The following is an 18,052-nucleotide window of genomic DNA, read 5'->3' as shown; positions in this document are numbered from 1 at the left end:
CAGCCCGTAATTTGCTATAGCAGTCCATTGGACTAATTTTAATATTAATAAATAATTATTATTTTATCACTTTTGTTGACTGTATGCTGTTATATAGCTGTCATAAAAATTGTAACGTGGGCATTGCTGCAAATTTCTTATACCAGTCCAAAATTTTAGCGCCCTTCGAGATTTTCTCGAATGCTTGACTGACCTATCCGGACCTGACTATAATGTTTTCAATGTTGTTGTATTATAAGCTTTCCTAGAGAGTTACTGTGGAATAGATATAGCTTACATATCATAACTGTTAAAACTTAAAAGTATAACGTGACAGAGTGTACCTACTGACAAAACAAATCGTAACAATACAATGTTTGGGTAATACACTAATACGTTCAAATTATCGTGATTCAGTGAAATGTTATTTTTTTAACCTTATATGACTCGAGTAACTAATATCTATATGAATTTGGAAATTTGGAATGATAAAAATAAGTTAACGTTTTACTACCGGAATGTTACATTTTAATATATGTTATTAGTATACATCTATAATAAACCATTGTCACAAATCTATAGATTGTTGAATACAATTTATGTTTTGCCTATTATCGGTTTTGTGAATTAGCAAGTACTGCATCAGGTATACTTGATAATATTATTATTGTACCTATAATATTATAAATCGATGGAGCATAATAATGTATTTTTATTTGTGGTTCGACTAATCTAACTCTGATGGTCGATTACAAACATTAAAATCTATACGATAGCGCCTATTTACTGACTGTACTCAAATTATTTAACTTTCGAAATAATAATAATGTGTATAATATGCAGCAATAATCGTATGTATGCACATAATACACATTCGTACGGCTACATAAGTGTTTAGAATTGTCTGTTTACATTTGAAATTAGGTCCTAGGTGTTTGCTTGTTAAATACCATTTATTCTTCATCGAACGTGACGCATTGTAGTGGGGTCGTGTTAACAGCGACCAGCTAGCTCGCTGAAAATGAAATGAAAAACCGCGTAGTTGTTGCAGGAGTCACCAACGAAGAGACTGGTGGCATTCTTCACTCGTCATACTTTATTTGATATTATCGTCGTTTCAGCATTTTTGTTATTACTTTTGGGTGAGTAACATAACTACCGTTGGATCGCATATTATTTACCTATTATAGGATAAATTACTTAAAATATCATTGTAATTAAATTATTACAATAAGTAATGCCTATATTATTATCATTACAATTACATACTTAATATTTATCTAACAATATGAACGTGGGTCGTCGAGGCATTTTAAAAGTGTTTTTTCATCGAAATTGAATTGGGTGATGCTGTCTCTTATAATACAATAATATTAATTTATCCTATCGAAACAGATTTTTCATTTTTTTATGCCATTTCTCAGTTATTCACATACATTTCTATTTTAAAATGGCACAATATGAAGTTTTATGTATCAATACGAAATGTTATTGGCATTTATTTACCTTGTATTTGTATCGATTTAAATACAAATTTTTGCAACATTAGATATTTCCATGTATGTCCACATCACTACAATTTACAAAATATTCAACATTTGTACGATTGTATAACATACATAATTCATTAAGTATTATTAGGTAATATCTAAAATATTTTTGTCATGGTGTAATGTTTGCATTAATATTAATTATTTTTAAATTTTCAGTATTATCTAGGTACTTAGATAGTCGGAAATATGTTTTTTTAAAGGATGATGAAGATTAATCTAGGCCTAAGATTTGTATGTATTGGCATGTGGTTTGATTTGTTGCCTTGTCTTTTACAAATTTGGTTCAAATCGTGTTGACAAAATGGAGATATTCATAAAAATCAAACATTTTTTATTTTGCATACTTGAAGTATACCTAATGCATATTATTATTGTATGATTTGTATGTCCTCACTATACTTAAAATCGAAAAGTGTTTTACCTAATATTTTAATGGGAGTAATGTAAATATGAGGCATCATATTACGCTGATAATTTCAATTCAATACTTTAGTGATTTTGTTTTTGACGAAAACCATTTAAAATCAGTATAAAATGTTACAGATTTATTTAAGTGTGAGACTAACTGCAAAACTTATCTAACAGCTTACCTTCATAAAAAGTAACTTGAGTTCATTCTCTCGATCTGTTTTAAATCTAAAAGATGCTTCATTTTGACTTAATGGATAGAGTTTGGGAAATTATTGGCGATTTGATTTCATTGCAAATTTTAACATATTTTTACAAAATTAAATGCAAACTGAGCATCGTATATCGCAAAATATAAGTTCTATCTGTTATTCAGATCTATTACTTTTATACATATACACACACACACACACACACACACACACAAAATGGAAACCTACCTAGTTTTAAATTTTTTATGTTTTAGAATGATTATATTTCATCACCAACGTTCCCTTGTATTTCGTTTAAGGTGAATTTTTACAAATAAATTAGGTATACATTTATCACACTCCGTCAGTTTTCTTACAGTGCTGAATGGCCACTGCTAACTAATTGTTTTCAACTCAAGTTTACTATTGTGATATTTATTACCTACATATTTAACTGTATATTGTTATGAGTTATATCGGTGTGCAATGTTATATTCTCTATTTCATCATTTGGATATTAAATATTAATTTAAAACCCGTTTAAAAATATATCGTCCCCTTTAACCTAACAAAAACTATAGAAATTGTCTCGTATGTTAAAATGTACCTTAGTACAAACGAGTAACTTGTAATATTATTGTGAATTAGTACGCGTTTGCTCTGCTTAATTAATTAATCATATGACAGAAACGATTGGTTGTCGATATATTAAATGCTCATATTTTTTTTAAAATTATTTTTCAGTGATCTTATTCGTGTTTTAATATTACAATAGAAGGGTCTCATAAAAAATTTGACTTAATAATTAATATTTTTTTTAAATGATAAACGAATATTTCAGATTAAAAAGGAATTTTAGATTTCTCAATATAGAACTTGGTTAATATCACCACGAGATAAACAATATTGTAAATTGTTTAATAATTCACTGCAATATTTTTATCACGTTGCAGTGTGATATTCAGACGATAATATACTATAGTCGATAGCAATCTAATTCATTCGTTCTTTTCCGTTTTAATTGTCGACGAGTTCGTTAAAACAAGATCTCTCGTCGACAAATATTTTGCTGAAGTAGTGAAAAATTAAAATTAAAAAAAAATTGCATTATTATCATAATTTATTTGTATGTCTAACGCACAATGTTGTGAAATAAACATAATATTCAAATGTATTTAAACGTCAGAAGTCTTCGCCAGCGTCGGACGAGACGCGACACGTCGAGTTCCTTCGATCGCATTACTCGAAACTTATGTAGGTATAGATATTTAGGTATTATTATTATTGTGAAAAAAAAAAATTAAACGAACGCTGCCACAACGCGATTATAATATTATTTTGACGGACGAAAAAGTCGAAATTCCATACAATATGTGTGCAAATGATAGTACAGCGATGGTTATATTATATATAATATCATATATTATATATTACCGCTTATTTGGCTTACTTTGGAATCAGAAAATTTTAGTCCATTAACCAAATGAGTTAATAAGGTAAATGGCCACCAAAAAATAAAAACATTTTTATCGAGAACTTCAACTAATTGTTTAATATTATTTATAATAATAAAAGTAATGTGTGGATATTCAACCGAAAAAATGCTGATCGAATAAAAAATAAAGTAGTAAAATATTTCTTGTACATGCTAGGCAACTAATTAATTCACAATAAAAATCCATCCAGAGTTGATTGGATTTTCCCTTTTTCAGTTCAAAATGACCCAATTAATCGGTGTGTGATTATTAATAGACGAATTTTTTGCTCTCTGATTCGTGGAAATCAGGAACGGGCGTTTCGAGCGTAAAAGGCGAATGAGTCAATTAACCGTGAATCCAACGACGACCACTGTACCTACTTATATTTACTTAAGCTGCGGTGGTGATATTATTTTTCTCAAAATGATCAATTCAAATGTCGTGTATTGCTGCATTTGATTGTTACAATTCACTACAAAACACACACACACATATATATATGCCAACTATGGTATATATGGCGTGGTCCATCCATATTATATTCTTTAATCAGTGTAATAAGCGATGATTAAACATTTTTTTTGTTATTGCTATGAACCCATTTGAATATATTATTATGTCGATCCACTCGTGCTCGAGTCCCATATTAACGCCACCGCGGTCGACAGATTGGACGGCGGGGGTGTTTACAATCAAAAACTCTGAAAACGAAAAAAAGTCGACAAAAATTCGCAACGATCGTGATAAAAATATATAGTGTGCATTAAATCACGACTATTATTATTATTGTTATGCGGACATACAGTTATCGGGCGTTTCATTAGAATTCATAAAATATTATCATTTATTATTATAATATTACGTACGGACGCGAGCGTTACGCTCAGCGTTCCCTCTTGCAGGTTTTCGCAAAACCACGGTCGCTGTCGCTTTCGCGTGTCGTGTCGGGACTGTTCAGACGAATCAGTTGCACAAGCGTTAAGAATTCGATTTCAACCGCCGCTGTTTCGCCGAACACGAACCGAACGATAACAAAAAAAAATAAATAAATAAAAAAATATCTGTGTTCGAGTTTCGTCGTGTATATAGCACATTATACGGTTACGCCAATATAATATAATATAAAATTATTATACGTACCATTATGTATATATATATATAATTATTATGTAAGTATTGTTGTATTTACCTACTGTATATAGTAAGTATTGCCGAACGACCGTTATAATATTATAATTATATCGTATATATCGTCTATGACGGTGCGCGAATAGAAGAATGTTTCATAATGAACGAATATTGTTATATTCTTTGTTGCGTATCCACTATGTGTCCATTTTGTATTTCTCTTTTGTAGTGGTGGCACTTTTTTTCGCGTGATTTCTCTATTATGTTTAGCAGAGACACGCGTGCGAAATAGCGAAAAACGAGAAAAAACACACGTACAGCGTAGTACGCCTGCAACCTACATTATATATTTATTATAATATTAATGATCGTAACAATACATCCGTTAAAGGTCGAAATAATATCGTTTTTTTTTTTAAATTTTTTCGTGCAGGACACTCTTCCACCATGGTCCAGATGGGTGCGAAGACGACGACCATAACAGAGTCGGATATGTTACAGCAACAGGAAACGTGCCAGTTAAAAAACGACCAAAAGGAACAGAAGACGACCAACTACGACGGGGAACAGTCTGCGCAACTCCCCGTCAGCAAGCAGGAAATCATATGGATGAACGTCGTGTTCATCACTTTGTTACACGTCTTGTCCGTATACTGTTTTTGCAACTATTTCTTCACCACGAAATGGCAAACTTACTTATGGTGTGAGTACGACCTACGATTAAATAAATAAATGCGCATAATGCGCGTGTCGCGAGTGGGTATGCGCGGATGAAGTGATGAAACTTCTTTACGGAGGATACGAAAAAAATAGATTATATAATATCGCCCACCGCGGTCGGGTATAATATTAGGTTTGTATTGGAATAAAATAAAAAACAAATTATATTTTCGATTGAGATTGATTTATTACCATTTAGAAACGATCATTTAGTGTCGTGACGGCCGATAATAATCTTTTCTGGTTTTTTTTTCGTACCCTCTGTAAAGAAGTTTCACTTCAATAATGTTGGACGATAGTCAGAGACAACGAGGCAGTAATAATGTCTAGATAAGTGATTCTCGAACTTTTTTTGTTCACTGCACTCTCAACACAAATGTTATGAAATAATGTAATGTTTTCAATATTTTTACCAGCAAATTGCAAATATCAGACATTTCTCGCGGCATACACCGGCTGAGATCCACTGGTTTAGATACTCGTTTCTCTTCACCCTGCACTTAATATAGGGCAAGCGCGTATTATTTAGCGATATTGAATTCGACAGCGAAACGCCTCCGAAAGTCAATTCCAACCCGAGTCCGCGTTTTCCAGGGGAGTTTTTGATTTCTTCTATATAATAATTAATAATATATGGGTAAACTATTATCGCCGTGCGGTTTTTTTCCAAGCTCGTAAAAATGATCATTGCCGGGGAAAAACGACCTATACATTCAGAGTACCGACTATAGACTAGAATTTCAGTTAATAGATGGGGCTAATAGTTGGAACACTCGGAGCAAAGCAAAAACGTTCATGGGGAAATAAATTATTATTAAAATTATTATGAAACGGATATATTTTTGGTTCGCGCCGTGCAGTTATGTCTAAAATAACATGCGAATGTAGGAAGTCTAGTGTTTTAAGTAATAATTTTGCTATGTAATAAAATAAAGACAAAGTCTAAATGTTTATGCATATGCTACCGTATTACAAATTCCTGAGGCATTGTTCAGTTTACTGATAGAAATATTTTGCTTACAGTTGCATTCATTCTATGTCAAAATCGTAATTCATAAACATTTATTTATTTAAAAACTATCTAGGTAGGTACATACTAATATTATAGTATTAGCAATAATAATTAGATATACATATACATTAAACATTAAAGTATATACGTATGTGAGTGTGGTTTCAATCGATAATTAATTTAAAAGAATTTTCCATGAGGTTAATGAAATAAATTTGAATATTTTGAATTATTTATTTTTGATCAATCGTTCGATTAAAATTCATCACAATAACCATTGTGTCAGGCTAATGTCTTTTGTTGTCAAAGCCTCAACCCTAATAAAAAAAAAATCGTTTATTTGCGTTGCAAATTAATAAGTGGTGTAAACTAATTTTACTTTGGTGATATTCTTAATAATAAAAATTATTATAAACAGATAAATATCAAAGTTTGAATTTTTCCTAGAATAAGAAAAACTCGGTTTTATTAAGGTAATTTCAAATTTCAGTTTTTACTTTAAATTCATACAGAAATCAATTAAGTTCTTAGTTATTGTACTTTCATAATTGTATTACTTTTGTAATTACAATTTGAATAAATCATTAAGAAATTACTTTTTTGAGGTGCTTTCTGGCACCGTATAATCAGATGAACAACGTACGTAAATGAACATAGTATGTTAGATGTTTTTGAAAAACGAATAACGATAATTTAGTAGTAATTATACAGTGCATATTCGTATAATTTAGGCGGGCTTAATATAATTGTATTATTATTTCATCCGGGCCATTATTTCTTACTCTAATCATAAGCAAACCAATACTAATAATCATTCATAATATTATGAATCGGGTAATAATATATTACATTATTTTATAATAGTATAATATTTTCTTCGATGATATGACACAATTATTGTCAAAAATAATCAAAATGAGATTTTTAGAAAATCTATTTATTAATCTAGATGTCTTTTTAAAACTCAAAATTGCATATTCTTTAGTTTTAAGTGTTTTAACCGAATAATTTATTTAGGTATTAAAGGTACCTTTAGGTACTTGCCTAAGTAGTAATAATATAGTATTTTAAGAACGAGTTGAAGTATAAAATAATATAATAATGATGTCCGTGCATTAACGATGTAACTTAACCTAATCTAATCTAAAAATGAAATTATACAAATAAGGAGCAAGCTGAACAACTATAACTAAATAGTTATTTAAATGTAAAAATTGTAATATAGGTTCTGTGCCAGGTTATTGTTATTTTATTTCCATTCTTTTTGTTTAAATCGATTGGTGAATGTTTTTTTAATAATAATTTTTAGAACTACATTGTTTTGTACATCTAAAATAATTTAAATATTTACTTAATGATGATTCTAAAAATAAGAAATTACAATATAATATTATATAGTCTATCGTATCTGTGTGTTACTTCTAGATGACTTCACTTCTCATATCTTCACGTCTTTTTATAATATATTACGCACAACGCACATATTATGCTTATTGTAAATACAATCACACATTATATATGCTCCAATAAATGTTAAATCTAATTCGAGAAAACAGAATGATTAATTGTGCATATGCAATTCATTATCTCGTGGACATTAAGATATAAAACTTAAAAAAGTATGATTGCATATTAAAAAATGCTTTCGTAAAATATTTTATCAATAGTAATTAAACAACTATATCTATTGGTGTAATGAAATATGAAATATCTATATATTCTATGATATTGTTATAATACATTTTAAGTGTTGAGCTTAGATAGATGATTTTTTTTTCGTATTTACCTTCATATTTTTAGTTATAATTCGTAAATAATATAAACATATATATTATATGTATAATATAATGTTTATAATATATATAATGTATATTCTTATGTTTATATCAAAGACTAATGTTTTGATGAAATGTGATGGACGCGTTTTGAAATTTTGTATTACATAATAATAAAACCATTTTATTTTGAAATATAAAAAAAAAAAAAACTAAGATTTAAAATAATCCATAAATATAAATGTTTTTGTGCTAATTCAATTCTTGCTGATTTGCTTGTTTTTATCTGATAAATACGTTTGTATCTGCGTTTAACACGTTATATTTTATAACTTATCTAACTGGCGTATGAATTCGAATTTATTTTTTAATGACTTGACTGTCAAATAGTGTATTATATTATCGGTTTTTATAGTTTGAGTAATAGAAAGTTTTTATTCGTGACAATAACTGAGATGTTTTGTTAGATTTTCGTATACCATTAGATATTAGACATGACATAGAGTGTGGGCCTAACCTATGATCGTATCCGTAGATGAGTAAGGGGATATAAGTCTAAAATTAATTTTAGGTAAACGTATTATATGTTAATTTATAAATTGTATTTAGAAGATTAGTTTCCTAATTACAGTATACATTTATGAATGGTATACAATTTGTTGACAAGATTATAGTTATAAACAAAGTAAGAGTTTAAATATGTATTAAACTTTAATTGTTAGTTATTATTATTATAGATGAGATATTCAATATTTATATATTAATATGAATATTAATAACATTCAAAGATGAATTCAAAAATAAATTTACGGTGTTTTATAAAATTAAAACGAAAGAAATATTTTTTTTATCAAGAGCGATTAATTTAATACATTACATTTTAAGGAGTTTGACATAGGCAATTTTAAGGAAGTAAAAACTTAAAAATACTATTTTAAATAATATTAAACCTTTAAAAATAATATATTTGGAAGAAAAAATATTATATTTTCGTATTAAGTAATGCAGTCAATAAAAAATAAAACAATGTACAACCATAAGTAGAATAGCCAAAAAAAATATATTATATCTACTGTGCGCATTTGGTTTCCTAACTAGATCTGTCCCGAATGATTCTTGCTTCACGAAACGGGTATCGATAAAGAATTAGTGGGTTTTAGTTATTTAGTAAATATCCTTATGCCTTATCACAAGAGAACATTTTAGTTTTTTCCAAACTATTTAGTTGCGAATCGATTTTTCTAAACGATGATATTTTTTTATTTTCATTTTTTTTTAATTCTTATTTATGGTGCAGCTTTTATAGTCGGCGGTATTGGTGGATTTGGAGTAACCGGCGGTGCACATCGATATTTCACACATCGATCGTTCAAAGCGAAATTACCATTACAAATAATACTCTTATTGTGTTACACAGTATCGGGACAGGTATGTTATATTGACATTAATCTCATAAATTAGTTAAAATTGTAACTTCCAAATTGTTTATGATCGTTTATATGCTTCGGTAAATATATTTTGCCTGTTACGGGTTTTCTAATAATTTAATCAAATGTTTTATTCAACATTGAAATGTGTATTTAGTAACTCGGAAAATCAATTTCAAATCCGAGCAGGGTTATTAAATATTTATTCAATTTAAATCGACTCACAGAATCAAGTTTTTCAATATCTATACCGAACGACTCAGATCCAAATCGAAATTATGATAATTTATTCCCCGATTTCCGTTTTATAATAATAATTACTACGATTTTCTCTGACTGCAATAAATCTCATTTGCCTACTTCTCGTATTCTATAATTTTTTCATGGTATGGTCACAGATTATATTATATTATAATAGTGTATACATAATAATTACATATATTGTGTAATAGTAATATAATATATATATATATATATATACTATTATTAATTATTATTTATAATTTGTGGTTTGCCAATTATAAATGCTGATAATATTAACAAAGCCTAACAATAGGCTGATGAATTCCTATACCTAACACGCGATCCGATCGGTGGAAAATTAAGCGCTAAGTGACCAATTATGATAATGTATTAATAATTTATTATTAAACTGAGTATAGGGTAATGATAAATTGATAAATACGAGGCCGGCTTTAGATATGATCAATGAGTGCGACGGCACAGGGTACCAAAATCAGGAGGGGGTATATGTTTAAAAACAGGGTAAAGGGCGCCGAAATAATACTTGCACTGGGCGCTGAAGAAGCTAGAGCTGGCCTTGGATAAATGTTTTAAAATTTTATAACGTGTTGTAGAACGACATACCGGATTGGGTTCGCGATCACCGAGTGCATCACAAGTTCAGCGAGACGGACGCCGACCCGCACAACGCCAACAGGGGTTTCTTCTTCTCGCACGTGGGTTGGCTGATGCAGCGCAAACACCCAGACGTCTACAAACGAGGCAAGACCATCGACATGTCAGACATCAACAACGATCCACTGGTGCAGTTTCACACCAAGTGAGTGCACGCGTCAACGACATACCATAATATTATAATAGAGACAAGGGTTAACACGTTAACTGCAGCTGCCACCTACTTTTTTCACGCATATTGCACCCAGAAGGCCATTTGCGGTACGTTTGTTGTGTACACGCCATGAATAATCAAACTCGTTTGAATTTCGAACATTTTTTAACTCGCCATCTCTGTGTGCAAAATCCCGACACGGTATAACACTGTTGATTCTATAGATAGGAATATGAATCTCGCGGTCCCTATAAGACCATTTCTGCAGTATTTTAAGCGAACACTGTGCTCGACTGTTGGTTCTGTAAAAATCTAATTTTTATTTTGACCAATTTTTGTGCGACAATTAATATACAAAAAAAAAACCTAAAAATAAACGCAAATTTTACCGTATACAAATAATGTACATATGTCGGTCAACGTGTTAAGACGTTTGGTTTCCCGGCATGTTTTACACAGACGACAGACATGACTTATACACCAATCGGAGTATTTTGTTATTAATTTGATCTTATACAAAACGAGTGTGTAACAAACTATAGTATTAGCACAATATAGGCACAAAGGTATATGGTCTCGGGTATGACTGTCGCACACAAAGTTATATAATTACAATTTTATATTTTGTCTACCGAGTGCATACGTCAATAATTATTATGATATAGGTACTTAGGTACTTCGGACATTAGTCCACAGCCCACAGATCGGTTAACCCAAAACATGCATAAGGTTTATCCAAAATGTTTGTAGACCACGTGGCTCACGGATTCCGCGTAAAAATATCAAAGTAATTAATTATTTACTATGTCTCTGATTAAAAATTCGTATTGTTTTCAATATATCATGTCAAAATATCATCTAACCTTTTTTTTTTTTTAAATCTCATCGAATAATATGTTATATTAAATTACCTAGGGCGTGTCTAAGAAATTTTCAGTATCGAAGTCTAAATTATATTTTGTATAAAGTCGTTTTGGGCTCAGATTTCTAGACAGATTGTTTTTAAAGAAATAATAATACGTATATTTATTTACTTAGTCTTGTTATCTTTTTTATGAGTCATAAGACTCGTATTAACGGTAGTATTTAAACTCCTTGTATAATTTAATAGGATTTTTTATATTTTATACATGTCATCAGCATTCTGGTCGTTCTGGAAGGGACCCAAATATTGCTTGAGTTTATTCAGTTTCTAAGCCAAATATCAGACTTTTATATTTCGGTGAAAATACCATTCTAGTTTAATTTTAAAACCACTGAGTAAAATTAAACACGTTGAAATTAATAATTTTTGGTTTTTTTGTGTTTGATTCACATTATTTTGGTATAATACGTCGGTAGCACCAATGGTTGAGAATAAGTACTTTACAGGAAAACGATCGTTGGTAATGAAACCAGCGGTGTCCTGCACGGTGTGTGACACGACTCTGATAATTAAATATCTTGTAATGGACCGGTATAATATGTTTACCCGAAGGTGATGTAATAACATAATTTATATTAAAATATTACGTTTCATCGCCGATCAGTGTTCCATACAATAAATTACGCTTAGCAAAATTTTCAAAATGACAGTGAGTTCGTAATGTGATACATTTTAAAATAATATATTTTGCTATCGATTCGTTTTGACTTTAGAAAATATTTCGGCCACGACGCGTCAACGGTGCAATAAAACAATATCACAACTTACTATACGATCGCAGCAAAACGGGAGTCACAATAATTTATAATATATTATATATATTTTTTTTATCGTTTCAGACACTTTTTACTGTTCAAGATGTTGTTTTGTTTCATCATACCAGTTTTGATACCGGTGTACGGTTGGGATGAAAACTGGGTGGAAGCCATCAGCTCAGTGGCCATTGTCCGGTACGTGTTGAACTTGAACTTCACGTGGTCCGTCAACAGCGTGGCTCACATCTGGGGAAGCAAGCCGTATGACAAGTAAATAAAACGAATTTATTATTTAACCGGCGTGTTCCTGCAGATAATGGTACATTCACAATGTCGGTCCGCTTCTCGTAGGGTTTGGGGGAGGGGGCTATATTTAGGCGAAGCGGAATGGTAGACAGAGTGTTAGTTAGATTTGGCGATTATAGACACCTTTCTGCAAAATTTTTGAACAGCACACGTTTTCTCACTTAATTTTTAAGTTTTTTTATTTTTAAAACGTCAACATTGAACATAAAATTAGTGTTAAAATACATGATAACGTATTTGTTTTAATTTCAAAAATCAACAATTTAGCCTCGATCGTATTAATAATAATACTTAAAATAATTAATTATCGTATCACTTTTAATCGCCATTTCTATATAATCATTCAGACTGAACGGTTTCCTATTTTTTGACGAATTCAACTGTTTCGCTTATTCGTATCAAACACTTGTAGTAGTGATCACTGATCGCACGTTGTGTTTAAGTCACATCTACAGTGATCTCACAGGCTCACTCAACCCCACATCCCCACCCAGGAAATCATCGCTCAATATACACTAATGAAAAAAAGACACGCGACGAAATACGTGTTACCAATACACGCGCCCGTCGAAAACTTACCGCCTTCGTTTTTACCCGTTTCACAGACGCATTCAACCGGCGCAGAACGTGATGGTGTCCATCTTGGCCATGGGCGAGGGTTGGCACAACTATCATCACGTGTTCCCGTGGGACTACAGGGCGGCCGAAATCGGTGGATACCTGTTGAACACGACCACCCTGTGGCTAGACCTGTTCGCCAGCATCGGTTGGGCGTACGATCTCAAAGAGCCGTCCAAGCAGCTCGTCCAGCAGGTGGCCGTCAATCACGGCGACGGAAGCTGGCGAGAGCAACCGGAAACGGCGCACACGCGGGACTATAAGACTTCATAAACATTAATTTATTACAATGTATAATATGATCATACGTCATTACGTTATTATTGACGTTACGATTATTATTATTATATCATTATTATTATTATTTAACACGCGTGTGAGTGTGTGTGCATGCGTGTATGTGTGTGTGTGTGTATGTGTGTGTGTTAAATGTTGAAATTAACGTACTGTACCTATACTTACGTTTAATAATATAGTATGTACCTATTTTATATATAATTATATGTACACGTGTATTATGTTACGAAAAAATATTATCTAAGAATTAGAATATTATTATTATTATTACTATTTTAAATTATGCTCAATGGATATCGTCGTGTAATATGATCAATTCGTTGTTTCGTATGCGTCTTCTCGAACAGTCGTAGCCTCGCGTGAATCCAAAACGGACGAGACACAAACGATCTAAAACTGTGTTAGATTAATAATTCGCAACATTATTCGTATGACTCGAGTGTTTAAAATTCCAGCTAGTGCAAACGGGCCAACCGAACTTAATATAATATGCGTTTAGGGCGTTTTGGTAGTATATATATGTGTGTGTGTGTGTGCGAAAGACCGGATACGACAATAGCATGTATACTGTCACAGAATATTATATAATATTTAGGCACGCGATGATTTCATACGAACCGAACTCTTTCGTTCGGTAGGCTTATTGATTTCGGGCTCGAATCGTATTTTGTAACGAACAAAATATTATAACGATATTACGTCGGCCAGTCTCAGAAGACCAAACTATAATAATCTGATATTTTACAAGATATCGTCGCAAAATAAAATAATACGTGTTGTCTCTAAAATCTCAACGAAACATTACAATAATATTATATTCGCAGTACGGATATTTACGATCGGACGTTGTTAATCGCTGTCTCTCTCATCATAAACATAATATTAAATTGGTAACCGCGCACAGCTGGTGATATACCTTAATTTTTGGCGCAAAACTTACTACCTAGGTATATAATAATATGGTAGGCACACAGTGCATAATATTATTGTCATAAATTACAGTTATATCTACACGGTTATATCGCATTGCATTGTGAGATATACAAGCCATCGAACGTTTTAAAAACATCCGTTCTATTTGTGTTAATAGTTTGCTTTATATAAGAAAATTGAAAATGTAATATGAGTATAATAATATTGTAATTGCATATATTAATTTATGGCCCAGATTGTTTTGCTAGATGACTTTGTTAATTTTCATCCGCTGATTCTTGTCCACCTGTATATTATAATATAATATGATTATGTGCTCGTATTGTAATAGAAGAAAATTCGGATCAATTATTTGAAACTTAGAGTTAAGTAATATTATATTATAATATTGTCATATTAAGCGTATGAAATCGAATCAAAACATAAAAATTGTATATAAAGAAACTGATCTTTATTTTATTTTATTTTTTGAGAAAATTAATTATAGTCCGCAGTCTCCGAATTCTTAAAAACGGTGTTTTCCATTTATGTAATAACTTTAATATTTATTTTTATGGATCAATTACGATTTCCTTGAAAAATGTACAGTTGCGCGCGTTCAATTTTTCATCTACAGATGTTTTAAATGTACGAAAGTTTGTTTTACAAGCCGAAAAATTAATTTATGCCGTTAACAGAGGTCGGAAAATAACAATTAAAAAACATTTTTAAAGAGTTTAGGTAAGTACCTACTCATTATACTATTATATTTTTTGTGAATCCATCACGATTTTAAAACTTGCTAGACAAAATTTTTGATGAAACGGTAAGAAATATAAAAATGACATAGGTACATTTTGAATACATAATTTTAATTATCTGGAACGTTATCACATTACAAGAAATTGCAATTTAAAACTGGTAGGTACCTATAACACTATTGTTATGATATTTCATCTAAAATTCAAAATAAATGATTGATATAACAATAAACTTATTGCAATTTTACACGAACCATTTAGTACCTATACATCTATTATGTAAGCATTTGAAACAGAATTTCTCTCGGTTACGACAATAAGTCAGTTTATTATTTACATTTCGGTTCCATAATAATGGTGATGCGCCACTTAAGCGTTTGCGTCGAGGTGATGGAAGCCATAAATCAAGTGTGGAAAAAAGTACAATATTATGTTAAAGGCCCGCGGACAAAACGAGATGACGATTATTATTAAGTTTTATAACGGTTCAATCTCATATACTTGTTGTACAGTATCACATTATATACGCATATACAATTACGGTACTTGTTTGACGAGTATGATATTTTAAACTGAAAACCACGATTTGATAACAATAATTATTGTCATTCGCACGGCAATCAAATATGATTTATCGTGTCGAATAAAGATTTATTTTTTCAAATGCAATTTATATACTTATATATATATATATAATATACATATACATATATATATACACCTAAATGCGGAATGAGCATCGTGTGTGTGTTGTTGGGTATAATATAATATGTAAGCAAAACAAATAAAACGCGGAGATGTTATAAATTGCAGCCGCCATTAAAATGTCAAGGTAAAATGTGTGTATATATACCTACCTGCCCACGGTGCACGCGTATACCATACGTTTACCGGGGTATTGAAAACCTGCAGCGCTGCGACGGAACATACTGAGGAGAAATTCGAGTTATTTAATGTTTATTGCTATTTAGGACCGAAAGAAAACGCCAAGTATAGTTCTGGCTGGAACTAAATCAGTCGGTATAATCTATAATATGTATATATCACATACAGAGTTATAGACGTGGTGGGCGTTAATTAATCGGCGTTGAGGCGTGCATGCCAATAATCGAAGACAATAATAATAATTATAACGTAAAGCAGAACTCGCTGAAACATCCATTGTATAATATTATAATATGGTACTTATTACAATAGTGCGATCGGCAAGCTATTATACACACCACTCTCGGTTAGGCGTAAACTAATCGAATAGAAAAAAAAAAAAACACGAGTTTTATTGAAAATAATTTATGTATAATATAATATTATGAATTATGATCATCATAATATCGTATTGACTGTACATACGTGTTTTGCACGGTTTACAGCTGCTGTCGCCAAATCAGATTATTATTACTTGGTGCCACTTATTTGCTTCATCGAATAAACTGCAGTCTCTGCACCGATTGAATTTCGATATAATTATTACTTTTATTTGCAACCGACTCGGGTTCATTGTACTCGGTCGGATCCACTAACTCCCAGATTCATAATATTATTTGGGTACTTTGACGGTAAGAATACATCAGGATCGTGGAAATTGTGTTGTACCTTTCAAAGTTTCAAAGCGTTTGGACTTAAACTACAATGCATAATATCACAATGTCATATTGACGAAACAAAATAGTCTTATATGCCTAATAATATGACATAGAAATATTACGCGTAACGATATAAATGTTTAATGAACCAGATGAAAAAAAAATACATATCACAAAATGCAAAATTCTCTAGAATCTGATTTCGAGATTATAAAAATAAAAATACCTATACAAACATGTTTCAGATGCCATTTCACATACCCCATGAAAACGTTTGTAGTAATCATTATTATTAAAAATATTAATTGGGTATACGTTTTCTATTTATTCAATAATAAAGTTTGACTATAGAAAACGTATACCCAATTAATATTTTTAATAATAATGATTACTACAAACGTTCTCATCAAGTACAATTGGAATTAATATTATCATCAACGTGACAACGTTAGTAGGTATGTAAAATCAGTATTTTTACTATTTTGAACGTTTATTTAAAATAATGTTGACTTTGTAATGACCAAGTCTTATATAAATATACATTGTTCTTAATAGTTTCACAAAAATCACAATTTTTATTTGTCGTTATATTGAAATCATGATGCACAATAATATGTTGTTACACACTTAAACGACAAAGATATATTCGATTTGTTAATACATATAACCTAACCTAACGTACAGCTCTTTGGTATTGAAATAACATTTAAATTTAAGTGGTTAGGTACTTTTTGTTTCGAAACGCTATTTAAATTTGATTATATTGAATAATTATGGTTTATAATTATGTGAAAGCAAAGCTTCCACCGTCCCCACTTCTTATACGGATCTTAATGATTATGAATATTGAATGGACAATATAATTGAATAGAAAAAAAATGCATTCTCGGGACAAATGAGCCGAATATCGAATATCATCGGGTTAGGTACCTACTATATATATAGTGTATACATATACTGTAAAATGTTTAATCAGCACCACTGATATTATAACAATATTGTGCATGCATAGATGTGGTTTTCTATACCTAAAAAGTTGTATGTCAACATAATATAAATATTACCTACAGCATTAGGTTAGGTTAGGTTATATAAAATAATGTACAAAAATAGGTATATATATAAATAACAATACAAATAAAATACACAATA

The 18,052-nt window shown here is 30.7% G+C and overlaps 1 protein-coding gene across 2 annotated transcripts; it reads left to right on the top strand.

Annotated features, from left to right (window-relative positions):
- The first annotated feature begins 960 nt into the window (after nucleotides 1–960).
- LOC107168294 (acyl-CoA Delta(11) desaturase-like) lies at nucleotides 961–13,848 on the top strand. 2 transcript variants are annotated; one of them, XM_015517651.2, is made up of 6 exons: nucleotides 961–1,121; nucleotides 5,171–5,440; nucleotides 9,542–9,672; nucleotides 10,529–10,734; nucleotides 12,508–12,693; nucleotides 13,335–13,848. In XM_015517651.2, the coding sequence occupies exons 2-6, from the start codon at nucleotides 5,185–5,187 to the stop codon at nucleotides 13,618–13,620; spliced, it is 1,065 nt and encodes a 354-aa protein (XP_015373137.1). In that variant the 5' UTR covers nucleotides 961–1,121; nucleotides 5,171–5,184; the 3' UTR covers nucleotides 13,621–13,848. The 2 variants fall into 2 exon arrangements, with proteins under 2 accessions (XP_015373137.1, XP_089085151.1); XM_089229025.1 differs by lacking the exon at nucleotides 961–1,121 and adding an exon at nucleotides 3,248–3,385.
- The last annotated feature ends 4,204 nt before the right edge of the window (nucleotides 13,849–18,052 follow it).

The sequence above is a fragment of the Diuraphis noxia genome, unplaced genomic scaffold, assembly GCF_037042655.1.
Source record: "Diuraphis noxia isolate RWA-SAM2 unplaced genomic scaffold, SU_Dnox_SAM2 contig0005, whole genome shotgun sequence".
In the NCBI taxonomy this organism is placed as follows: Eukaryota; Metazoa; Arthropoda; class Insecta; order Hemiptera; family Aphididae; genus Diuraphis; species Diuraphis noxia.
The sequence above is the reverse complement of the archived record's forward strand: the minus strand, read 5'-3'. Positions and strand labels throughout refer to the sequence as shown.